Source organism: Agelaius tricolor, unplaced genomic scaffold, assembly GCF_023055355.1.
Source record: "Agelaius tricolor isolate 1412-34295 unplaced genomic scaffold, bAgeTri1.0.p SCAF_23, whole genome shotgun sequence".
Taxonomy (NCBI): Eukaryota; Metazoa; Chordata; class Aves; order Passeriformes; family Icteridae; genus Agelaius; species Agelaius tricolor.
This window is the reverse complement of record NW_027269283.1, coordinates 6,306,184-6,332,412: the sequence shown is the minus strand read 5'-3', so window position 1 is coordinate 6,332,412 and position 26,229 is coordinate 6,306,184. Positions and strand designations below refer to the sequence as shown.

General features: G+C 55.6%; 1 protein-coding gene across 3 annotated transcripts in view; it reads right to left on the bottom strand.

Annotated features, from left to right (window-relative positions):
• Positions 1-363: 363 nt before the first annotated feature.
• NOL4L (nucleolar protein 4 like) overlaps positions 364-26,229 on the bottom strand; it is a 63,489-nt gene continuing 37,623 nt past the window's right edge. For all 3 annotated transcript variants that reach the window (XM_071446890.1, XM_071446891.1, XM_071446892.1), the window contains 7 exons: positions 21,367-21,508; positions 9,837-10,108; positions 9,257-9,442; positions 8,986-9,177; positions 8,776-8,898; positions 8,315-8,516; positions 364-5,496 (listed from right to left, as the gene is read on the bottom strand). In XM_071446890.1, the coding sequence (XP_071302991.1) occupies positions 5,297-5,496; positions 8,315-8,516; positions 8,776-8,898; positions 8,986-9,177; positions 9,257-9,442; positions 9,837-10,108; positions 21,367-21,508 (1,317 nt within the window). In that variant the 3' untranslated portion in view covers positions 364-5,296. The remainder of the gene's footprint in view (positions 5,497-8,314; positions 8,517-8,775; positions 8,899-8,985; positions 9,178-9,256; positions 9,443-9,836; positions 10,109-21,366; positions 21,509-26,229) is intronic.

Sequence of the window (26,229 nt, the reverse complement as noted above, 5' to 3'; positions counted from 1 at the left end):
TCCCATGCTGCCTTGGAAAGCTGGAAGCAGAGCTCAGCCAGAGGCTCAGTCACAGACCCAGTGGTGTCAGGGACACAGGGCCACTGGTGCTGTGCTGCCGGACATGAATGAATTCTGTGGATGCTCTGTTTGGGATGCGCTGTCCCAGGTGATCCTTTACAAGCACAAACATTCAGGTGGGTCCTCGTGGCCTCGCTCCGTAGCAAATCCCAGGAAGGGGCAGCCCCCCCCCCTCTGCCCAGCCAGCATCCCCACACCCCTGGGCAGCTGCATTTCCATGGAAGCTGCAAACCCCTTGGACCCTCTGGGTCTCCTGATGATCAAACCAGGAGATGGTATCTATACAGTGCTTGAAGAGGAACATTTATGGATGCAAAGGTTTATTATACTTAGTGAATAAAGCTGATAACGAAAAATCAGTATTTTCCATGAGGGAGAACTTTGCACAAACTTCAATGAAAACTTTTTTTTTCTTTTTTCTTTTTTTTTTTTTCTCACAAAAACCAGACACTTCACAAAATTAATTTTGTCAAAATATAAGTTAAGCATAAAACTGGTGCCTTGCCCCCTTTGCGAGTGCTGCCACTGCTCTCTCTGGTACCCACGCTGTCTGTTACGGAATGGAAAGCACAGCTTATGTCAACAGGAATGAGAGATGTTTTGGTTTGGTTTTTTTTTCTTCCTTTTAACACCTAAATTTAGATCCCGCTCTGGTGACTGATGGCACCAACCTCTCGCACAGAGCCTGGGGCGAGGGGCAGCGCTGGGGCCAGCAGCACCCAGCGGGGCTCGACAGTGGAGGAGAAAGCCCTTTTTGTTATACAGTGTTTATTAAGTAGATTCAGTCTTATATATGATATACAGATTCAAAAGAAAAAAAAAAAAAGGATTCCACATACTTATGAAATCAGTGCATTTAGCAAGTAATACCATGGAGATAACAGCTCGATTAACAGCTCATTGGTCTTTGTTAAGTGAGGGGACAGGGAGTTGGCCTGTGCTAATCATTCCACAAACAGAACAGAATTAAGTTGCATCACATATATAATAGACACACATTCTAAGAATTAAAATATTAAGCCACATTTACTGGAAAAATCCACAGTATATAACACAAATAACTTTTATCAAGCTCGTTGAGGAGGAAGTGCTCATCTGCTTAAGAGCCACATGAAGTTGCATAGGTGCCTATCTGCAAAAATATCATTTCCAAAGGAATCAATTGATTAAGCAATAAAGTGTCACCTTAGAAGCTGGATTAAGTGCCATACGCTTTCTGTCTGAGCCCTCGGGAAAGCACCAGCTTCCCAAAAGCCTCTTCTGCCTCGCTGGGAGCCTCCCGTGGGACCGCGCTCCCACCTCCACCCCAAGCCAGCAGCCGGCTTGGGCGAGCTCACCCCCTTCCCTAAAGTATTCCCAATTCTGCTCAGGAGTGCTTCCCCCTGCTCCCCGACATCAGCTGGACCCGACGGGCAGCACTGCCCTCCCGCCCGTGTGGGAGGACGAGGAGGAGGAGGATGGGGAGGCAGCAGCACTGCCCAGATCTGGTGCTTCAGAGCCCCGGATCAGCTCCCGATTGGAATTGCAGCCGATCTGTAAAACTACCGGGGGAAAATAAAATACAGCAGCTTGTGCAAAACCCAAAATTGCTTAAAGGGTGTGTGGGTTTGGTGGGGTGTCCCTGGGGCGGGCGCGTGGCGGTGGGTGGGTGAGGCTGTGGCTGGGTTAAGCAGACGAACTGGGTGAGGGGCAGCTTCCTCTTCAACAGCAGGTCTGGCAGAACACACGGGGTCGGGAGTTCTGTACATGTAAACAGTACACTTTCACTGAGTCCAAAATTAGGAGCAAAAATACAAAGGTTCACATTGGTCTTAGGTAGATACAGGCGAAGAACTGAGCTGTGCAGCTCCGAAACAACCGAACAAAAGTTTCTAAAGCACCACTAAATTATATAAAAATCAGACCATGGACGGATTGTAGTTGGTGTCTGGTGAAATACTATGCTACCTTGTAAAAAGTTTTACAAAAAATTACAAATCAAAAGTATATTAACCCTCTGAGTTCAAAGCAGCATTTTTTTTTTTTCCATGAACTGGTACTAAATCCGATGGCCGCTCCGGGAGGGAAGTGGCCCTTGGGATCGGGGAGGTACAAGTTACATCTGCTCACAACCCCGGGAATGCTCTCCCATAGAGAAACAGCATCATGGGAACCGCACATCCAGGGCAGGATGGGTGTGGAGAAGTAAAATAAAATTAAAAAAAAAAAAAAATCTCTTTTTTTTGACCAGTGATCAGCTTTTCTTAACCAAACCCAAGACCATCCAGACCATTTGCTAACCCAGCATTCTCCTTCCACCTCTCAGATATCTGGAAAGCCGGTGTATTCTGCTCCTGCTTGTTCCTTCTTGTTGAGAACCTGGACTAGCAATTCCTGACCCCGTCCTGCCCAGTGAGAGCGCAGGAATGTGGCTGTGAACAGTCCTGGAGCACAGGGAGAGCCACGGTGGAGCACGGAGCAGCTGCAGAGCATGGAGATGTCTGTGGAGCTCATGCCAAAGGAACCAGAATGCTGTGGCTCACCAAAAAAAAATTTAAAAAATAAAAAAAAAAGAAGGGGAAAAAAAAAAAAAGGAGGGGAAAGAAAAATAAAAAGATCCCTGACAGAAATTCAGAGTCAATCCCGTTTGTTTTAAAACTTGTCCCAGATGTGGCTGTCACCAGGGCTTTGGGAATCTGAGTCTGTACCATTCAGCTGCAGGTTATGAACATCAGGTGCTGGGACAGGGTGGTGTTGGGCACCCTCCTTCACGACGTGGCCTCGGTGTCCTCTACAGCAGTTTGACCACGCGTGAGAGCTCCTGAACTTCCACATGTGCCGAGACAGGTTCAGAGGTGATCAGGAATGACTTGGATAAATAAAACTTAACCCAACTGTGGCTGTTGGTGGTCTGTCCATATGCCCCCGGGTTACCTCTGTTTCAGTACAAACTGATGGCAAACTTATGGCTAAAGGTTCCTCTGCCTCTGCCGAGGAGGGAGGCACCGGCGTGGGTGGGAGACCATGGAGAGGGAGAATCCCGGGACAGCGATTGTCTCTGCCTCTCCTGCCTGAACGGTAAGACTTTCACAAATGGCTGCAGTTACAGATTTTGTCAAAGGTTTGTTACTTCATGGTATTCACACAAAAATAAATATTTACATAAATTCCAAGTATGGGAGGATGCAGTGGACAAACCAAGCAGGCTTCTGAAGTGCTGGGGAAAGCGTTGAGTCTGAGCCCTGGCTGGGGGCTGGCGTGCCCGGGGCCCCCTCCCCACGCTCGGCAGGAGGGGATGGGTGTGGCCACGATGCTCCTGGCTCCAGCATCGGGTCAGGTCTAAGAGCCACCATCACCTGTCTCTGCACTGACCCCTCAGCTGCACCCCGCGGCGAGGGGCTGGGTCCCTTTTCTCCAAATGCTACAGAAAGTTTTAAGGTTTGGGGAAAACAGTCAATGCAATGGTTGATCCCTTCTGCTGTGGGGCCAGGCACACCTGGCCTCAGGAGCCAGCAGCTTTTTCTGTTCTGAGACTAAGAGCAGGGTAAAGTTTTGTTTTTCTTCCAGTGTGTGGAGCATCATGGGGTACAGAGGGTACAGGGGAACTGCCCGGGCCCGCTCCTGGCCGGACCAGCAGCTGCTCAAGCCTGTGCCACCAGCGTTGGCCCCTGGAGCAGCAGCCCCTGGCCGCTGGCTCCGAGTGGCCAAAAAATAAGATAAAAACTGGCTCCAAACCAAGAAAGTTCCTACCTACAAAACAGCTTTACACTTATCAGATTTCTATCTCATGGTGTGGACTTCAGCCAAGTGGGGGGGCTGCGGGGGACAGGGAGCAGCGGGACCCTCGCTGGTCTCTGCACAGCTCCAGAGCACATTGCATGGCTGGGCTGGGCTCAGCACCCCTGGCCGGAGCGAGGTCCCTGGGTTAGCAGCACTGGCAGTAGGTATTGCACTGAGCAAAACGAAGTGCATCGTTGTTGGGGGGTGGAAACAGGGCAGAATGGTCATTGGACTACGGTTCTTCCACACTTTGGGAACTGTGGGCTTGTTCCAGGACTGTGAGCAGGGAGGGGGAAGGATCCTGGGCCCCGGAGAGGACTTTGTCAGTTCTGCTGCTCAGTGCTGCCCAGAAGCGGGCGGTCACCACTCCAGCTCAGCTCTGGGCTGAGCCCTGGGGCTGCCCAGCCTCACACCCCGCGGGACCGGGCGGTTCAGCCCCCGCGCTCCCCGGGCTGGCTGCAGACGGAGCGGAGCACACGGCCGGGCGCAGCAGGACCCAGCCGGAGGTTCCAGCCTCCTCGGCACGATCCCCATGTCTGCAGCACCCACTGACCCCCAGGACCGGCGCTGCCAGTCCTGGAAGAAGCCCACAATGGAGTGTGAGGTAGAGTACGGATGGTGACCGCAAAACAGTGTTTCTCAGGTATCTCCTTCCTTCCTTCTCTTATCTGCAATGACTTCAATGAGTGCGAGATGTCCTTCCAGCCGGAGGTCTGCTGAGCTTGCCGAGTCTCTGCGGGAGGTTCAGACCCCACTGCTGCTACGGGACCTCTTAGAACAAAGGCCTAAGCAGGACGCTTGCACTGCTGTTCAGCTCCCACCTACGCTCACTGGAGGCTGAGCAGCCTCGATGTCAAGGGCTGGATGGCAAACTTGCTCCCTGTGGGACAAGGGTTCACCAGAGAAACAGGCAGAGCTGCCTGGAAATTAGTAGTGTAGTGATATGGAATGTGTTATTTCACAGGAATAAATTCCTTCTGATCAGACAGACAAAAAACTGGCAATCTGTACAAACTCAAAAGAATCCATTTTCAGAAAAATAAATTACTAAGGGAAGAGGAGGGTCCATTTCTCAATAAATATGTGATTCAGCTCACCTAAGACTTGGAAATTATCCAGGGATGGGAATCTAACATTTGGGTCCACAAAGGTTATTCTAAATACATCTGCAGCCCCAAACCTCCCCAGGCTCCCTTCTGCCCTTCAAAGTCCCACATCCTTCCAAGCTGCAGGGTTGGCTTCTGGTCGGCCGGAGGCACGGCTGTTGGTACGGTTCCAAAACGTGTCCTTGTGCCTGAAGTCCCAGGTGCTTGGAGTGTAAAAGAAAACAGGTCTTTAGGATCCCACCTTCTAAAACTACATGTGCCCACCGCGTGGCGGGAGGACGATGCTGGTCCTGAGCAGGACACCGCCGGGAGCCTCTTTCTAGCAGGTACAAATTGTCTTGTCGACCGAGGAGCGATGCGGACACGGGGAGTCAGTTCTGCTGTAAAATGAGGTTTTCCAGTTCGTCTGCAGAGCGGAGCAGGAACGCCGCCGACTCCCGGTAGCCGGCGATGAGCTGCCGCACGGCGCTGATCTCCGTGGGGCTGAGCTGCGCCGCCTGCATGCCCCGGCTGGTGCTGTTGGACGGGGCTGTGCTGGAGGCCCCACCTTTCATGCTGAGATCCGTTGGACCTGACAAGGAAAAGTGAGAGGGAAGCTCAGGCACAGCAACATTTCCCATGCTCATCCTGCTGTGATTCCAGACCTCTGCAGCACTTGGAAGGTACCCACAGTGCCCGGATAACGTGAGGAGCTCCCGCTCCCTCTCAGACATCAGAGCAGCCACTCACTGCCTCTGCAACAGGAACACAGGTCCAGAGGAGCCCACAGAGATGCTGCAAAGGTTGGAGCACCTCTGCTAGGGGGAAAGGCTGAGGGAATTGGGGTTGTTCAGCCTGGAGAAGGCTCTGCAGAGACCTCAGAGCTCCTTTCAGTACCTAAAGGGGCTCCAAGACAGCTGGGGAGGGACTTTGGACAAGGGCATGGAATGACAGAACAAAGGGCAATGGCTTCAACCTCACAGAGGGAAGGCTTAGATGGGATACTGGGAGGAAATTATTCTCTGTGAGATTGGCGAGTTTCTGGCACAGGTTGCCCAGAGAAGCTGTGGCTGCCCCATCCCTGGAATTGTTCAAGGCCAGGCTGGACAGGTCTTGGAGCAATCTGCTCTAGTGGAAAGTGTCCCTGCCTGTGGCAGGGGGTTGGAGTGAAGTCAACTTCAAGGCTTCTTCCAAACCAAACGATTCTATAAGGAGGTCTCAGAGCCAATATGACAAAAATCCCATCCTGCAGCCTGGCTCACAGCTCTGTGAAGAGAGGGTCTGCTGGGAGGTAAGCCAGCTCCTGTTGGCACCTGCACCATCAAAATCACCTTCAAGGTTCTGGTTTTCCCTCTGCATATGAGGAGTAACATCTCACATGGGCTGTGCTTTCCTGCTTTATCTTGATGAGTGACCCCAGAAAGAAAAGCGGGAGAAAAAGTGGACTTAGCTTCATGATGGGCCAAGTAAGAGAAGGAAAACAAAGAGCAAAAAACCACAATCAATCGGATATGAGGAGAAAATGCCAAGAGATGTACTAGAGATGTGGTGATAGTCAGGGAGAGGAGGCTGCTGAGGCTGCAGCCTGGAGGGAAGGAGAGAAGACACTGAACCAATCCCTGGGCTGTGAGCTGAAGTGCTGCAGGCTGATGGAGCAGTTGGTGACGCTGGAGAAAGGCTTTGGGATGGCTGAGCCCCTGCTGGGTGGCCTGACTCAGCCATGGGACACCAGGCACGCGGAGCAAGGACTGGGTGTTGTGGCTGTTTGCAAACCAGGATGGGAGAATTCAGCTGCCCCGAGTCCAGGTGGGGGGCACGGGTGATGGTGGCAGGGAGGGAAGCTCATTGCCCCGGGCAGAATGGAAAGCTTTCAAGGAAAGCAATGCTGGAGCTGCCGGAGGAGCAGCACCAGCAGAAGTGTTCCATGCCAAGAGAACCAGAGCTTCAAAGCGGGGGAGGAGGAGGAGAAGGAGGAGGAGGAGGAGAAGGAGGAGGCTCTCATGCGAAAGCAATTTCACTGGGCAGAAAAGGCAGCAGTAAACTGAGCCTGAGCTTGTTTCCCAGCTCACCAAGGGGGAAGGAGCTGGGAGCAGGGATGTGGGCTTGAGCAAGAATTGCCTGAGGTGGGGGATGGAGGGTGAAGACACTTCTGGGCAGCAATGCCCTGCGGGCCTCTGCTCAGAGGGAGGAGAAGATGCAGCTCCTTGCAGAGTGCTCTTCCCTCTCAAGGACTGGGCAAGAGCTTGGGAAAAAGACAACTGCAAATCAGAGATTTAAAAACCCCCTAGAAGGAAATAAGGCGAGGTGCTGCTGGGTGCCGCACCCAGGGCCTGTTTGCTCCTCCTGGGGCTGCTCAGGGACCTTCCTGCACGTTCACTGTCTCACACGGAGGAGCCCAAGGAGGGTGCCTGGCAGTGGGGACCGGGTGGCTGTGCTGTTCTGGGGAGGAACCATTGCTGTGAGGATTAGGTCTCAGCAGCTGGAGGCCGGGACAGGATCTTTATTCAGGGTTAAGAAGCATTAGGAAGGGATGATAAGAGTTAATCCCAGACAGGCATCTCTCAGGCCTCCGGAAATCACATCCTTCCAAATCCTGGCTCCCGTCGGGGTGGGCTGGGGCAGGAGCCCAGAGTGCACCAGGACAGGCAATGGCAACCCAGGGATTGCAGGAGGACTGGACAAGGACTGGCAAGGGCTCCAGCCCCTCCTGCCACCACTGCTGCAGGACAGAGCCAGAGGGAGCACTTGATCTCATCCCACACCTCTTACTCCAGGTGTGGGCGAGTCACCAGGTACCTGAGAGCCTTCCTGTGTGCCCTGCTCCAGGATACTCTGCTCTGTTCACTATTTCCTAATCTCAAGCTCTGCCTACATTCTCCTTCCACCTTCCTGCCCTGCAGCATCAGCCCTGTTTTCTCAGCTGTCCCCACGCAGTCCCCAGCCCCTCAGAGCCCTCCTGAGCTGTGGCTGTGCCCCCCACCCTGTCCCCATCCCCGAGAGCAGAGCTGCTCATACCAGCAGGAGATCAGGGCAGCGATAGGCGCCCGCCCCTGTTAATAATTAACAGAGAATCTGGTACGAATTCTCCTTTTTTTTTTAAGTGACACTCCTTCCCTCCACCAGTGCCACCCAAACCGTCCTTCCAAGTGCAGTTCAACAATTAACCACCTGCTGATGACGTGAGCAGAGCCACCAGACAGAAGGGACAAGAGGGGATTTGAGAGCAGCTCTGTGCAGTGGTGGGAGAGGTGCTGCCAGGACTGGGAGCTTTGTGGGAGCTGTGGGAGCAGCCCCTGCCTCTCCTCCAGCAACCAGCTCAACCCCACAGTGGGGATGCCAGGAGCCCCTGGTGCACTGGGGCAGAGGTGATGCCAGGGTGGGCTCCCCGTGCCCCTGGCACAGCCACTCACCGTTACTGTGGTTGCCCGTCTGGAGGGATGCGGGGGGCTGCAGGCTGCCCCCCAGGGACCCGTAGCCACGGTAGCTGTAGTTCAGGCTTCCATTGATGTAGACTGGGTCTTGGGAGTAAGATGAAGCTGGCAGTGAGTAGGAGGAGTGGGTGATGGCTGTGGAGTCTCTGGAGTGCTGCTTGTCTAGAGCGATCGGTTCGTCCTGCACAGGGGAAACACAGACCTGCTCCAGCGAGGAGCCTGGCTGTCCTCTGCGGCCAGCAGGATGGACAGTGCAGGGATGCCTGGTGTCCTGCAGCTGCAGTGTGCCCAATCCAAACCAGCATTCCCATCCCCACTGGCTGAGGACACACCGCAGGGCTCTGCTCTGCAGCCCCTCAGACTTTCAGAAAGACTTTTGACCCCACCATAGGACACTGCCAGTTCTGTTCCCCGCCCACCCCCAGCTGCCAGCACTGTACCTGGGAGGTCTGGTAGATCTCCAGCCGCATCCTCTTGGCTGCTTTCCGCGTTTCGCTCTCACAGGCGGCGGCCAGGATGTTCTCTGCCATGGCTGAGGTCAGGTGGGGCGGCGTGGGCCTGGTCTGCAGGGACACAAGCAGAGGGGCTGCTCAGGGATGTGCTGCTCTGGGCACTGGGACTGAGGGCAGGGCACTGGGGTGGCCACTCACCATCTCCATCCCGTTCTTCTTCATGCGGCGGCAGGACTTGAGGTAGGTGCGGATACGCTTGCGCGCCCGCTCCTGGAACTCAGGGAACTGCCGGCTGCAGGACTCGATGATGGCCTGGATCTTCTCCTTGGGCTGCTTGGAGATGGGAACCATCCTGTCCAGGTTCTCGTCCACAAAAAGGCGCACAAACATCTGCAAATGAGAAGAGACGTGGTGGGAACCCTGAGACGGAAGGCAGGTGGGCTCACCCTCCTTGTGGAGCTCTCCTTACATTGAAGGCCTTTAGCCTCTCCGGGTCCATCCCCTCCGAGTCATTGATCTTATCATTGTCTTCATGGTCATCGTGGTCATCATCATCTTCATCAGCTGTAGGGGCCCTGCCGACAGTCAGGTCCTCGGGGCAGCCGCTCACCTCTGTCTTGATGGAGTCATAGCTGCCAGAGCTGTACGGCGGGGACTGAGAGGAGACAGGGGTTACCACCAACAGCTCTCATCTCATGCACCTGCCCTTTCTCCTTGTCTCGCTATGTCTGACCCCTCCCCTGCAACCCAGGGAGATGAACCCATGGCCAGGTGTGTCACCTCCTGCCTGCTTTGGGCAGGGGGGAGCATGGTGGCCTCAGCAAGACTGTGATAACCTGGTGGCTCCATGACAGCTCTGGCTGGTGGGGCCATGGCTCTGCCTGATCCTGTGGCAAACATTGACTGACCCAGCATGAATGGGCTCTTTGTCACATGGTGGCTGTGACACAGCTGGTCAGGGGTGAGGTGAGCCCACTGCAGTGCCCAGCCCTGGAGCAGCTGGGGTGTGGGGTGCATCCCTGTCTCTCCCAGAGCATCCCAGGCCGTACCTCTGCTGTGGTCTTCACCCCGTACTTGACCCTGCTGCGCAGCCCGTCGGCACTGCAGCTGTCAGACTGGTAGGAAGGGGTGATGTGGGCAGGGGTGAGCTTGTCACAGAGGTTGATGGGCTGGTCCTCGGCGGAGGTGGTGAAGTCCATGGGGGCTGCGGTGCCATTGCCGTTCATTTCGGGGAAGGCGCTGTCGCCCTGCGTGCTGCTGGAGGTGGAGGGGTTCAGGGTGGAGGAGCCATTCCCGCTGCAGCTCTCTGACGAGGAGTCATCTGCAAGGAACAATGTGTGTCACCCCCTTGGCACCCTATGACCACCTTCCCAAAGCTGCTCTGGGGTCACTTGGTGGCTGAGTTGCCACTGGGAGCCAGGCTGGCACTGCTGCACTTTGGGCCCTGGGATGCAGCAGATGCTGGTGTCCCTGCCTTCAAGGCCATTGTCACAGGGATCTACTCCCTCATCCCTCAAAGCACACCAGGTGCTGCCGTGCCCCATGCCCGAGCCACCCATCCCTCTGCAGGTGACAGTCCCCACGCCTCCGCCCGCGGCCATGGTGCCTGGGCTTGAATAAGAACTTTGGAATTTGGTCCTTTTCAGTTTCTGTTTGCATTGCAGGGAGGAGAAAGGGGCACTGCCTCTCCCTGCCAGGTCCCCTGCCATCCTCCTGGCCCAGTTTGGGGCTGGGTGCAATGGGAAGTGACAAGTTCCAGCACTGGTGTTTAAGGAACATGAAGTTCTGCAGAGTGCTGGCCCATGGGGATAACACACAAGGACAAGCTCACTTGGGTGGGAAAACCGTGAATCCATGGTGTCTGAAAGCAGCATTAGGAGCTCTGCTCACAGCTGGCACCACCCAGCAAGGCTCCTCCTTGGCATGCTGCTGCAGGGAGGGGACAGGGGCTGCACAATGTCCTTCCTGTCTCACTCAAAAGCCCAAGTGACCTACACCCTACACTCCTGTTCCCAGTTTCCACATGCCCTAGAGCCATCCCCACAGCACATGCAAGGCCTTTTCCCCACCACACAAACAGGTCAGGGCCCTGGCAATGGCAGTGCCACGCACACCCAGTGCACAGATCTTGGCTGCATTCACACCCCAGGCCCTGGCACCGTCCCCCTGCCTGTGCCTGCTCCCACTACGGCGGCTCCCCAAGAACAGCCCAGCAGTGGCAGAGAGCCCAGCACTGCCTGCACCCACCCTGCCTGCACCTGGCCAGGGAGCCCGGCCCTGGGGCCAGGCACGACATTTCAAACTGCTCAGCCTGTTCCCTTCCCTCCCCCTCGCCGCAGTAAATCCTTTATTTCATTAGGTGCCTCTGCGAGAGGGAAAGGGCGAAGCACGTGGGAGCCGCTTCCTGCGCCAGCGTGCGCCGGGCGGTGAACAAAGAAGCTGTCGGCAGCGAGGAGCAGATGGCCGTCCCCACACCCGGCCCGGCCACCCTGGGACAATGGGCCGGGGCTGTGGGGCGGCCGCAGCCCCGACCGATGGCTCCTGGCACATGGGCGCCAGGTCCAAAGGTGTGTGGGAGTAGGGCGGCGGGATGGTGCCCAGCTGCTGCCATCCACCCTCCTCCTCCTCCTCCCCCTGCCAGCACCTGCGGGAAACTTTCCTGCCAGGCTGGGCGAGTGCTGCGGTGACCCTGCGGTGGCCCAGGACTTTGTATCCCTTAAAATAAACACACTTGAGGACGCTCGGGCATCCCAGCCGACCGTGGGGCCGGCCGGGGCTGCCGCCGCGTGTCCCCAGTCACCCCAGCAGCGCTCGCTGCCCAGCCTAGCGCCTGCGCCAAGGCGGTTCCTGGCCCCATGAGCCCCTAAATTAAAAGGCCCCTACTGGAGCTCCCCGCTCAGCAGAGCTCCCTCCCCCTCCTTTCCCTTGCGCTGATCCACTTATTCGTCTGAGCGACGACCAGAGCTGACCTAATCCCGGGGTGGTGTTTATGTGCCGGGTGCTCCAGGCCGGTGGCAGGCGTCACCCGCCCCACCATGGGGCTGGGTCCTGGCAAAAGCCCTCGGTGCCAGCTCTCTGTGCCAGGGAGTGCGGGGCTCCAGAGGGGCTCAGCAGCCAGCGCTTATCCAGGGGCACCCTCCAAGCCACCTCTCCAAAACCAGCTCCAGTCTCCTGTCCCAGTGTTTGTAATGGTGGTGCTGCATCCCAGACCATGTCCACAGGTTCCTGCTGCATCTGGAGGGGCAGGGTGTTGGCGGCACTGCCACCTCCTGCTCCCCACACCCCTCCTGGCCCAGGGCACTGGTCTGGTGCTGAGCCCCCAGGGTTCTGCTGTCCCTCGGCACGGGTGCAGGAGCAATGCTGGCTTGGCTGTGGCCCCAGCAGGAGCGGGCAGGTGGCCGGGGGCACAGAGGCCTCCCTGCCCAGGATGGCGGCTGTCCCTCCCCCAGCACTGCTCTCTGCGCCAGGGGAGATGGGGCTCCCAGAGGGAGGCTCCAGTCTCATCCAGCGATGCCTCTCGGAAGGATTAAGGAGAATTATTCCCATGCACGGAGGCACGAGCTGTAGGCCAGGCCCCGCCATCGGCCCGGGCACAGCCACAGCAACAGCGCTGGGCCAATCGGCGCCGTGGCCAGGATGATGGTGGGACCTCCTCCCTCAGCTCCCCTGGCATGGCTGCCTGCACCAGCAGGGCTGGGGGCCCACCATGGCACAAAATCCCTGCCAGGCAAGGACACCAAGAGAGGTCTTTGCCTCTCTGGTCACCTGGGAGAACAATGTGCAGGTGCCCTGAACATCCCCAAACCTGTCCCGGGCATCCCCAACCTCCTGCGGGCACTCCTGCAGGGATGAAAGCATCCTCAACCTGCTATGAGCAACCCCAGACATCCCCAATCTGCCTTAACTACCCCCACTCCCCCTGGGCATCCCACTCTGCCCTTGCCCATCCACCTCCAGCCTCCTCACAGCCCCCAAGTCTGGCCCCCCATTCCTGCAGGCAGGGACAGTCCTGCACTGCCTGCTGACACCAGACAGGATCCTGGGGGTGACACCTGGACTGCCCCGATTCCTCCACGTCTCAGGTTTTCTTTTGTGTCACACAAAACACACACAGCAGCAGATGCACGTCAGGTTTCCACCCGATGCTGCTGCATTTACGAACCCTGGGTTTGCTACAGGCAAAAGATATTGCAAACAAAGAAGATGTCTCTTGGAACCTGCCAGGTGGGATAAGGAAATGAAAGGGGAATCTAATATCAGTAGCCAGCACCTACTAAAAGAACAATTTAGTTTATACAAGGATGGATGTACATAAATAATGAGGTTTTTAAACCCATAAGCTACAGATATTTTCTTATTTCTGTATTTTTATGTTATGCTCTCCCAGAAGCTCCACACACAAAGTGGTGGTTAATTTCAGTATTGTTAGCAGAGAAATGGCCACAAATTCAAATTGGTGAGTACTTTGGTCCAAGTGAGAATGGCCTGAGCCAGCTTGAAAATGCAGATGAGCTCAGGAGGGAGCTGCAATCTCCTTGTTGGGGTGGATGGGCCAGGGATGGGGATGAAGCTGCTCCCTGGGCAGCTTCACTGGGTTATCTCCAGCCCACAGCCATTCCTGAGAGGAGCTGGGGAGTGGGACCCGAGGTAGAGGGAGCAGGAGCATTCCCACCCTGGGTACTGGGACCAGATTTAGGCTCCTGCCTTGCTTTGGCAGCTGTGTCAGGACTCTCAGCAGTGGTGGGGCTGTGTTGACCACACTCCATTTCAGCAAAACCCACCAAGCTCCAGAGCTTGAAGAGGTTTTCCTCATCTCCCAGCAGTGCCCAAAGCACATGTCAGGAGCAGGGCTCCAGCAGCAGCAGGCGAGCAAGGCCAGGCTGCGCAGCCATGAATATATTCATTATCAACCAGCACGAGCCTGGTGAGCTCCCTGCTCACGGCTGGAGCTTGGCTGCACGAGGAGCCCCTCTAATGAGGATAATTGGGAGCCCCCCTGCTCTACCCCCCGTGCCCTAATTGAAGCAGATGGAACTGCAAAAACAATGTCACTTCTAACCGGTTTGATCTTTCAGTTGGAAAACGGGACTATTTCGTTCTCTTGTTTAATCCCCTCAAGCTGGGGCTCCTTGGGCTGCATGGAGGTGGAGCAGCCCCTGGACTGTGCAGGAGAGGTGAGGCTGGAGAGCCCAACAGAGGCAGCTGGCCCTGAGGTCCATGGAGTGCTGCCCTCTTTGGCCCCTCTGCAGAGGCCAGACACATGACACAAGACACAAGACACATGGTGAGGCTGGTGAGGTGGCTGTGGGGGAGCAGCCTGGTGCCTCTGCTGCAGCCCCGGCATCTCCCCGGCATCTCCCCGGCATCAGCCCAGGAGAGCAAGAAGCAAAATGGCTTCTTGGGCCACGGTGCTGGGGGAGGAGGGGATCAGTCACTTATTAAATGAATTAATCAGGGCTCAGCGTTTTCATTTTGAAGAGGCTGCTGGATTATCCTTGATTTCTGTGGCACTGGATTTGAGGAGATCAGGAGGGGAAGGGGCGATTTCCAACACCTGCTCCCCGGGAGATTTTATGGCGGGGAAGTGGTTGGGTTTAACGTCTCTGCCGGCGCAGGCCACCGCACCACTCTCCAGAGCAGAGTTAAAGATGAATGGGGCAAATTGTTCCTCCTCCTGTCACATCTCCAGAGCGGAGACAAAACCTCTTTTGACTCAGGAAACAATGAGCTTATGTAAGAGCCAGCGGCCCACGGAAACCTCGCCGCAGCCCCGCACCATGCAGTGGGCCAGGGTCCACCCGGCTCTGCCCACACCCCGCTGCCATGGGACCCCTGGCCGGCCTTGGGGCAGCCCTCCCTTGGCTGCTGCCCACCTGCCTGGGCGGTTGTGGGTGTCACAGCCATGCCAGGTCCCACCAGTGACTCTTGGTGCCCCATGGGCTGTCATGGATCCACCAGCCATTGCCCTGCCTGCTATGGCTCCACGGGTGATGGCAGTGATTCTGCCACACCTGAGTCTTCCTGTGGTTCATGGGTGGGTCTGTCCCATTTCCAGCCTGCCGTGGCACCGGAAAAGGATGGAGCTGCACGCCCAGCCTGGGAGTGGCCGTCAGGAGGGCATAGAGCATCCCACCGCCGCCCGCCTGGAACAACAGCCAGGAAGATGAAAAGTGCCATAAATTATTCACTCACAAAAGAGACAAGAAGGGAGAAGAAGGGGAGGAGGAAAGCCTGCGAGGAAGGGATACTTAATACAAATTAGAGAGACCGAGTGGGAGTGGGGGCCCCGTGGGGGGGGCCAGTGCAGGGTGTTAGAGCCACACTCATTAAGGGCAAGGGACCACCTCTGCAGGGATCCTGCACCCATGACTGGGTGGTGAGTGGCAGGAGAGGCCCTGGCCCCACACTGCTCACACAATCAGAGCACGGAGCCCATTTTCTCCAGGTCCTGCCCAGCGTTTACCTCCAAGATGCATAAGAAAGAAAAAAAGCAACGTGGCTGAGGGCCGCAGTGCACTGGGGCTGGCCAGGTTCCAGTTAAGGCGCTCTATTTCCTGTCTTCCTTCGCTAAGGCAAACCTCGTTATGTCCCAGACAAAGTGTCCACCCTCCACACTCCCTCCCTGGGTCCCTGCCTCAACCAGAGCCCTTGACGAGCCAGACATCTGGCAGGGCTGGACACAATGCCTGTCTGCAGGGAGAGCTGGGCCGGACAAGGCAGCGCTGTGCGGCCGCCTCCCTGTCCCCTGCCATGAAAGGTGCCCCCCAGTGCCGTCTCCCCCCGGCTCCACTGCCCAGCCCGAGGGAGCAGCTCCCTCTGGCACCGGGATCTCACCGCGCCAGCCCCGTGCTGGACGTTTTCCCAAGCACCAAAGCTCGTCAGCTCCCGCCGCACAGAGCAGCCTTGTCACAAACGCTCTCTGTCCCTCGGTTTTCCCTTCTCCTCCCAAACACTGTTCCTTCCCTCCCACTGCTGCTCCTCCAGCCACCTTGCAGCTCAAGGAATGCTTGAGCAAGGAGCTGGCCCTTGCTCACATTGAGGAAGGAGGTGGCACAGACCAAGCCTCTCCTTGTGCCACTGCTGCTGGCAGCCACCCGGATCTGCTGCAGGGAGGGGACATGCTGTGGCCCCATGCTCCCTGGGCACTGCCTCTCCCCATGCCAAACAAACGAGTTTGGTGGGTTTGGGCTGGATTCATGCCAAGCTGGTGCCTCCAACACAGCCTACCACTAGAAGAGAGACCCTGCTGTGCACCCCCAATCCTTTAGGGACTGTCCTTTAGCACTGTGGGGCTCACCCTGCTGTCCCCACTCACCCTTCTGGTTGGGGGTACTCAGTTTGGGGAGGAAGGGAGGGGCACAGGTGGTGCTGGCTGTCCATAGCCTGGTGATTCTCTCTGCTCCAGATTAAAGAAGAGACCCCCAAAACCCTGCTCGGTGCACCAGCAGGACTGACTGGGCAGTGCCTGCAGCAGCCATGAGACAGCTGAGTCAAGCTCAGTGTGCCAGGCTGGGAAAGCCACCACAGCCTCACAGCATCCCTGCTGCGCTCCCCAGCCTGGCAGCAGGCAAGGACAACTTTCAAAGGACACCAAAAGGAGGGTGTTTATCACAGGCCAGGGCCTTTGCTCGGGAGGAGCAGATGTGTCCCTGGAAGAGTTGACAGGAATGGAGTCACCAGCCCAGACCACTCAGGCAAGGCAGGTACACATCTGTTGACTCCTGTGGAGCCAACACAGCATGGAGACACCCTGGAGAAAGAGGAAATATATCCCTAATGAAAATGAGATAAGGTTGTGTCCAGCTGTAGTAAGGCCTGGCTATTGGTGCTAGTCTTGTTTAAAGCTAAGGCTTTAGAGGGCCAAAATTCAACACTGGCACAAGAAGCCCTGGAAAGAGTAAGGATTTTGCAGCTTGGGCTAAGCAAGTGTCTTGGGGCTCACAGGCCACCTCCTGTACTAGCCAGCCATCAGACAATTGCCCATGGTCTGCTGGGCTCTCCCTGTGGCTTACAAAGGGTGTTTGTATTCACCTGGAGCAGGTCTAGGCTGCCTGGGAGCTGTGTGACACCCAGTGCTGCAGCAGTGACCCTCTGAGGGCACAGGGAGGTGGGCACCACTGCCCCACAGTTGGGTGCCAGCTGTCAGAAGTGGAGTTGGACATCACTTGGGGATGGAGCCTGGCTTTTGGTCAGCACTTGGCAAGAGGCTGCTCCTCCCCAGAAAGCTCTACTAGACTGGTGGTTCAGGGGAGCTGGTGATGTGCAGCACATCGTGGGCATCTCATCAAGCACCAGCAGTGTGACCCAGAGCTGTGCCATACCAGCAGAGAGACTGCTGTGCTGGGGACAGCTCTGTGCCATCCCTGACATCCCAGGGCAAGGCGTCCTGGGGAGTGACACACCTTACCAGCCCCTGGGACAGAATCTGGAAATAATGCTTGCCCACATGTCCTTGAGGTCCCTCCTTGCAGCACTCCTGAGGAATGTCCCCAACACTCAGAAGCCTTCCCAGCCAGCTGCCTCAAGGGATGCCCCCAAGAAGCGTGTGCCTTCACAGTTAAGTAGGTTAAGAAAGTCCTTTCTCCAAGGTCTGGATTAGCCACTGCTGCTCCGGGCAGAACAGACTCAGCGGGGACCCTGCCAGTCAAGCGAGGACGGCACGTGGGGATCTCAGCACAAGGGGATCAGTCCAACATGGTGCCATGAAGCAACTCCATGTTCCCCACACAGAGTAAGCACACCATACACCCAGGAGGTTTCCATGCTCTTCAAAAGAGGCTGGGGAGCAGCAAGCCCTGCCTATGGGCTGAGCACTGCTCCTGGGCAGTGCAGCAGGATGTACAGGGACAAGGCAAGGTGGATCCTGTCACTGGGCAAGACAGAGGCTCTTCTATATGAGTTCAAGCACTTTTCCATGTCACACACTGAGGTTTGGGATCTGACTCCTGCTTTACTTTCAAGGGCATTGCACTTGGCAGAAAGTCACAGCAGGCCTGGGGTGGAATACCCAGCACCCCTGTGGTGGGATACCCCACTCAGTCCCTCACACCAGACTGAAATGAGAGGTTTCTAGTGCAGTGCTCGCCTGTGGAAGCAGAGAGGCTCTGAAGATGGACAGAGCCCAGCTCAAACTGCCACAGCAACACAGCACCAGGGCCTGGGACCTGCGCTCAGCTGGGACTGGGCATGGGATGCCTTCAGGAATGGAGGTGGGCTCAGACAGCAGGATGGTGCAGCATTCAGGTCCCTTTGCTCCCAGCGTGTGCTGGCCCCCGCAGATGTGTCCCTCCAGGATGTCCAGCACAATAGCTCCGCTCCAGCAGCAGAGTTTGTGTGGATGTTGCTGTTGCTCTGGGCAGCCCTCGGCTTCCTGCGGGCACGTACGCTGTGAGCAACATCCGACTGGGAAGGGATGTTGCTGGGAGCTTCATGTTTTCCGTGCTGGGGCCCGCAGGATGAGTAACAAAGGAAAATGGAAGGAGCGACTGTGTGTGTGTGTGTTCAGTGTCCCTGCTCAGTCCTAAGTCCCACCATGTGCCCACTGACCCAGCAGGGACCCTGGCTCCCCTGACAGTGCCTGCTCTGTCCACAGCCCTCCCAAGTCTTTAGGTGTATTTTGCTCTCCCTGCAGTTCCAGGGCTGACTCCAGCTGTAGCATGGCTGTACTGGGCCAAGGCTTCTGGGCACCCAAGACAATGAAGGTGTTGGCTTTTGTCCCAGCTGCTTTTTAGGCCTCTGATGATTTAGCAGGTACCTGTTTATTAAAGCATGGGATGACAATTCCCTGCTCCCCTGCCTCTCTGGATTTCAAACAGCTCTACTCTATGCCACAGAAGAGCACTTGCCACTCCCAGGCCTTGAAAAGACATGGAGCTGGTGCTTTGGTCCTTTAAACAGGACTTTTTAACAAGCGTGTCAGACGATACTGCTCTCCTACTAGGCAACTCTTCATTAAAACTTTATACTTTAGCAAGCCTTTCACTGCAGACACACTCCAAGCATCACACCCGTCAAACAGCAGCAGGCAGGACCAATTTAGTAACTCAGAAGGTTTTCCTGAAGGCGGAGAGTATCCAGTCCTGAACAAGCTCCCAACTGAAGGACGTGGTGTGCAACCAGATCCCTCTGCAGCTCCAGGATGCCCGGAGCTGAGCCCAGCCTGGCTGCAGGGGATGTGTGGGGATCACTTTAGCACTGGCTGGAGCTCTGCAGGACTCCTCAGGGCACAGGGGACAACTGGGCACAGGAGATGTGGGCAAACTTCCAGCTTGGGAGTAGCTGGGCTGCCCCAGTGCAGGCACTCTGCTTTGGCAGCTTGGCCAGCTTGGCTCCAAGGAGGCTCCACAGCTTATGTGGGCTGGTTACTCACACTTTTTGCACAGCCTTAGCAAGCTCGTGTGAGCCCGGAAAACACATCTGTTTCCAAAAAAAAAAAGAGCTTTCATTGGTTGAGAGAAGAGGAAACTAAAGAGTGGTCAAGACTTTGATTGTGCACGTTCCCTTCCCCTCAGCAGTAATCTGCTTTTCCTCTCACAACATGCTCCTCTGCTCCATGCTCCTCTCCTTTAACCACCCACTGCCCTCCTGGGTTACTCCATTGTCCTCCTTCCGTCCTCACTCTTGTGTGTGCTCCATTCCTGGGTGGGAGCATCAGTTTGGCAGAGAGACTGGCATGAGGCAGCATCAGTCTGCATTTAGAGCTCTGATTCAGATCATGGACATTCCCATAGGCACAAAACCTCAGTCCACAAAATGCTTCTGAAGTGTGACAGCCTGGTGAATATTGCAATTCCTGGGTTTTTTCTGTATGGGCCTCATTTGTCACCCTAGGCTTGGCTTGCTTATTCTTTTGACACCATCACTTCTGATCCACCAAAGTCTACCCAGTTCAGCTGATGCTGACACCAGGGACACTTGCATTCCTATGGGACTATTTCTGCTTTATTTCTCATCACTGAACCTTACGAAAGAAATTAAAGGAGCCAAGAAGAGCCCCAAAGAGGACACCTGCTTCTGAAGGAAAACCACAGGGCATGAAAAATTGGAAGCAATTCCTAAGAGGGCGCAGAGAGAGAGAGGATTTCGATTTAGTGAGAACATCTTGATTTGCCTAAATATGTGAGTCCCTTATTAAATTACTGTCCTGTTGAATAATAGTGTTCAGCAAAGGGATCAAAACTGTGTCATTCTAGATTGTAAATGAGACTTGGGAATTCAGTGATGAGGGCTAAGTCACAAGCCTGAAATGTCCCAGTGGGAGAATGGCAAAGTTCAGGGGGTACAGAGAGACCTGGTCAGGCTGCAGGGATCAGAGGCTGGGCTTGTTGGGGTGGAGGCTGCAGCCTAGTCCTGAAGAGCCAAAAGCTTCTATGGGAGCAACTGCGTCACCACCAAAACACTCTTCTTCCTGCCAAGACACAGCCCCCTGGGGCCCTGGGCAAGCAGAAGTGCCCGTCCCACCTCTGGGATGCAGTGCTGTGCAGTCAGGTTTCACATCCTCACCAAGGCTGCCTGGCTCTGGGGCTGGGGCTGGCTAGGGAAAACCAGCAGTTTCCCAAAAGTGCAGATTTGCAATGGAAACTGAAGTGCCACAACTCACTGGGCTAAAGAGAGCAGTGGCCTTGCTGTCCCTAGGATTGAAGAGAGCAGTGTCCCTGTTGCCCCTTCTGTCTCTACCATCCCTGCCACTGGCTACACCACCAGCTAAAAGCCACTCCAGGGAGACCTGCCAGCACAAAAGCCTTTTCTTCCTTTGGGAGTGGTTTTCCAGTCCCCTTTCTTAAAGCAGGACCAACCCAGTCTCAGTTGTTCCACAGATTCCTCTGCTCCTCCCTGCACCCCCAGCAGCAGCCAGGCTGGGACAATGAGGGATTCAACCTCCTGAGAAAAAGCCAGTAACAGTCCAACCACCAAATCCTCCCAAGCATCACAGTGATGAACTCTGACCTGAACTTGTACTTTTACCACTTATTTACTTGCTCTTGTATTTTAAGCTTGCATGTTTCACAGACGCAACACACCACCTCTCTTCACAAAACTCTTCCTCCCACCCAGCCCACGTGTGCTGCTTTCAGCCCTTCCAGCCGCCCTCCCCGAGGGAGGAGACACCCACGTTCACCCTGCTCAGCATCTCTGTGGCTGCTGCAGATTATTCACAATTTCTTGCCTGGGGATGCAAGACCTGTCAAAGGTGCAGCTTTCCAAACACAGAAACCTGTGACTGTTCTGCAAAGCCGTGGCATCCTCCCTGTGTTCAGAACTAACAGCGCTCTCCTCATCACCTGGGAAGAGGATGTGGGGAACGAAGTCCTCCCCTTAGAAGGGGATTTAGTGGCCTTTTTCTGGAGGAGCTGGGAGACAGCCCAGGCAGAAGGACCATCAGCTACGAGCTGGACAGGGCCCTGGCTGAGCAGGAGCCCAGAGGCTAAATTGGAAGGACTGGAAGCCAGCTCTGAGCTGATATGAAATCCATCCCACAGGTGGGGACACCTGATCAGAAAGGACCGGTTAATGTTTAATCAGTCACAAAAACATCCTGTGGCAGAGGCTGGGGCTCTTCCCGCCCGCCGGGGGACTCACCGTCCTCGTGGCCGTGCAGGTTCTGCGGGCTGCGCATGCTCTCGTCCTGGCTGGGGCTCAGGCTGGAGTTCAGGTGCTGGTCAGCTGAGATCCATGTGGAGTCGTTCATATCAAAGTCCTCGCTGCTCACCGACGTCTCATCCTGGAGGCAACAGGAAAGGGTTAACTCATGGAGCTATTTCCTTTCCTCCTTTCTCTGGCTTTAACATCTCCTCACCACACTCCTTTCCTAAAAACAATTGGGTAGGCAGCTCCTGTTCCCCGCCCTGAGAAGCCGTGCTGGCCCCTTGGGCTTCCCAAGGCCACAGCAAGCAGCCCTTCCCTGTGCAGGGCGAGGTGGCTACCCCAGCGGGGACCAGGGCTCTGCTTCCTGCCTGAAGACTTGCCTGAGCAATGGCACTGTCTCTAATTGAGGACAATTAGAAAGAGCTCACATCCTGTAGGAGCGGATGGCTGAGCCCTGGAGTTTACCCTTTAATCTCCATCCACCCCAGTGTGCTCCTGGCGAGGCGGCGGTGTGGGGGAGCTGAGGACAGGCAAGAAATGACTCCATAAAACAACTTGGACTTTTCTGAGATCAAATCATCTGCTACACAAGGAATCACCAGAGCACTGGCAGCAGCAGGAGCGGTTTCTGGGGCATATCTGCACACAGGTATGGATCCCCAAAGATCTGCACTGCCTGATGCTGCAGAGGAGGCTCCTCCAGACCTCTCCAGAGGGATATTGCCTCTGTGCCCAGATCAAAAATGACAGCACACACCTTGGGAAGGAGCTGGGGGAGTGAGGACCCCAGTGAGACAAGGACACCCCAGCTCAGGCCAGGGACCCCAGCCAGCTGCCTGTTCCCTGACGATGGCATAGATGACATTCCTCTCTCCCACTTCTGCAGCTCAAAGGACATTTTCTCTCTCCCTCTCTCCCTTCTCACTAACCTTTACAGTACTTCGAGACACAGCCCTTGGATTGCTTCCAGTGCCGGAAAGGTCAGCCACAGGATTTCAAAACCATCATCATAAAGGCAGCACTGAGATCCTGAATGAGAGGAGGGGCTGTGGGACCTCCCCAGGCTGAACTCTCCCAATGCAAAGCTTGGGAGGAAGCAGATACGTGCTCCCGTATGGACACGGTCATGCTGGTGATCCCTTTATCTGCCTTCCTCTCCCTGCTCCCCTCCCAAAGCCAGGGGCACAGACAGCCCTGGGGTGCAGGGGAACACCGAAAATGTTTCCAGAACCGCTTTCAACTCTGCTTTCCTTTGATTGAAACATTTCAAAGGCTTGTAAACCTCTCTGCTCTTGTTTTTTTTACCCTCCCCCTGGTCCTGAGATAAAATACAATCCCCGCTCCCTTTCCGTGTAAGCAGTAATTGGCAGCACCCCTCCAACCTACGCCTGCTCCTCATAAAAACGGCCCTGTCTGGCTGCCGCTGGCTGATAGTTTTTATTGTGAACAAACAAATGTCTTTAAAGACAGGTTTGTGCTTTTCCTCCCAGCTCCTCGTCCCTGCAGACACATCTGCTGGCTCAGGGCTCGTGCTGGCCCCAGCCCGCTCCCTCCATGTGCCTCCCGGGGAGTTTCCTGGAATTTACGGCTTGTGAAACCCTGCACGCACCAAGGGACGGACTGATGGACAGACGGACAGGGCTCGGCAGCCCCATGCATGCCCCCCACGGGGACACCCTGACCCCAGACCCACCAGGTGTCCCTGAGCAGCCCCCCTGTGCCCAGGTGGAGCTGAGCAGGAGAGCAGAAGGTAGGGCCAGGCACATTGTCCCTGGCTCAGCACAGCTCCACTGCCACACCAGCCACAAAGCAATCCTGCCTCTCCAGAAACTCCATCTTGTACGTACAGGAACAGAACTGCAAAGGTCTCCCTGTTGCAAACTATAAATAGTCTCTTCATTGTAAGCATTTGCAGGGAAGCAGCCACCCTAATATCTGGCCTTCTTCACAAGGCTTACTCAAGATTACTGTCAGGCTTAAGAGACAAATGCAAATGCCAAGGTCCTTGCTGCCCACAGTCTCTCACCTGTCCGGTGGGGAGGAGGAGCCCAAGGAGTGACCCACAATGTTTTCAGGTTGTTCAGGTGCAGAGGACATTGAGCCTCAGTACCCAAACCACAACCCAGGAGGCATCACCTTCTCCACGCACTCAAGCATGGGGGAGAAGCAGTGACACGAAGGATGCCTCACATGCACATGCAATAGAAAGTGCTTTATAAATGTGTACAATTCTCTTGAGGTGCAATAACATTCGCCTATTATTAGAAATACTCAGGCTATCAAACCAGAAACTGATAAGCTATAAATGACTCAAGTTAAACAAGGCTGTCACACGTCCACCATCCAGGATTCAGCCACCAGCAGAAAGTCACCCCCTGCTTTCCAGCCAGAGCTTTCTGCTTTCCAGCACTAATACCCTTGGCCAAAATGCCAATGGCATGAACTTCCCAGCATCTCAGAGCTCCCACTGCACAGCCCACCCCAACAGAATGCAAAGCCAAACGTGCAGGTGGCAGCAGGAGAACCCTTCCTGGCAGTGGGAACTGTGGAGAGAGCATCCACTGCCCGCTGAGTCTGGGGAACCACCTGGCTCTGCCCACACCACAGTGCCCCAGGAACTCCTCACACCTTTGTGCCTCTTTGGTAAAGAAAGAGAAAAGCCCCAGCCTCAAGAGTGGCTCTGGCCGTCCCCATCACTCCCGCTCTGGCATCCTGCACTTGCCCTTGGCTGCATTCCTCACTGCTTGTAGGGACACCAGAGGCCACCAGAAAACTCCTGCCTCAGCACACCCCTCAGAGACCAAAGGCTGAACACTGTGACCTCCAAGTGCTGCCCATGAACTGCTGGCACTGCCTCCTCACACCAGGGACAATCCCAGGGACAGGAGGCCCCAGCAGCACCGTCTGCCCAGCCACAGCCAGGAGCAGAGGGACAGCAGCACAGCTCAGCACAAATCCAGCCTCAAAGCACAGGACACCAGAGCAAGATCAAAATTTCTGGCTAGGTGGGAACTCTGAATCTCCCTGGATGCCAGTAACCTGGCTGAAGGCTGAGCCTTGCAGTGGGCTCCCCATCCAGCCAAGCAAGGAAGCGTTTCTCAACAGCAGCAACAGCCACGACTCGGAGCAATACGGTAAATGTAATCTACCCTTCCACCCTCTTTTGGCTTGCAAGTCAGGCAGCTCATTCTTTTTCCTCTCTGGGTTCTCAGGAGAATTCCCTCTGCTAATTTCTTCTTTCCTGTAAACAAACTTCAAATGAAACTTTCATTAGAAAACAGAATGCAATCCATTACCAGTGCCTGTCTCAGGACCTGCTGCCTTTTCCCCAGTTCCACACCACTCGTGGCAGAGATGGAAGTGCCAGTGGCGCCCCAAGCAGCCAGCCCAGAGCCAAACCCTGAACCCCAGCACTGCTGCTGCCGCCCTCCTCCTTCCTGCCTTTCCCAGCTCTCCGGAGAGATCTCCTCACCCCGCAGTAAAGTCCCATCGCTTTGTTTCCAATGTTCAAGGGACCGAGCGATCAAGGGTCAGGCAGCAGAGCTCCTCTCTGCAAGGGGAAGTCAGATCCTGCTGCTGCACTCACAGGGCACACCCAAACATTGGAGCGGGGCTCCCGGCACCACTCAGGGTTTGGAAAATAAAATCCTTGCTTCTTTCCTTATCTACAGTCCAACATTCACAGCTGCTCTACAGACATTCACAGCCAATACTTTCTACCCAGCAGAAGCAGACACTCACATGTGCAGGGCTCACACTCCACATTTCTGTCCCACTTTCCATTCACGATCTTCAAGCACCGTGCCTGCAAGTGTCCGCTGAGCTTCCCAACTTCCCAACTTCGCTGCGAGTTAGAAAACTCCTCCTCGTATTACAAAACTGGAAACCCCGGGTACCGACAGCCACCCTGGCTGGTCCAAGAACACAACGAGTCGCTGGCAGATCCAGAAACCTAATCAAGCCCCCCGGACTGCAAGGCTGTAATTGCTAGACAATGTTTCTTCACCAAAGCTCTTCCTCCTGGAGAGCAACCTCCCACAGCACGGGCTGGAGCAGGGCAGGGGGGGAAGCTACTCTTATAACCTCGTAAATATATGCAAGACTATCGGTAACCTGCTTATTTTACAGCCAGGCTCAGTTTCTCGGGGACTGCCTTCCAATCTCTCTCCAGTCATTTACATGCTGTGCCTCACGTTTAATATGCCAAGCTCCGAGTCTCAGGACGGTTTATCTTCTCTCTTTAAGTCCTTTTATTTTAAAGCATGTCCTTTCACGCCACAGCCTACTATCCCGATGGGATTTCCTTCCGCGGAGCAGGAACCGAGGCTGTGTGCCGTGCAACCTCCCCAGCACACAGCCACGCTCAGCTTCCCACCACAACCAGCCGTGTTTTTAGAATCAACAAAAGGCAACGCGTGACTGCCAGCCCCCAGAGCTGCTCCACTGCCACGCCGGGGCCGTGCACGACCTGCCCGGCACAGGCACCCCCGGACCTGCCAGACCTGGCCAGGACAGAGCTCCCCGTGCCCTGACCCCCGGCAGCGGCGCGCAGGGACGAGCTCTCAGGAAGGCAGCCTCATCTCCGTCTCAGCCACTGTTTAAACCCAGCCCTCTGAGCATGCCAAGAAGGTATTGAACCAGATTTGACCCTAACTTAACCAGTTCCGCGCAGAGAAAGGCTTACTAATGGAAGATAAAACACTCCGGGTCAAAGATTGGTACTGCAGCCGCAAACGCTGTGGTGGACATCGCCTCAAAGAGCCGAGCAGCCTCGCAGCACACGGGTGTACGCGGGCTGTGGCGGCGGTGAGCTGTGACTGCGCTGCCTACTCGTGTGTACAATTCCCACACCAAAGA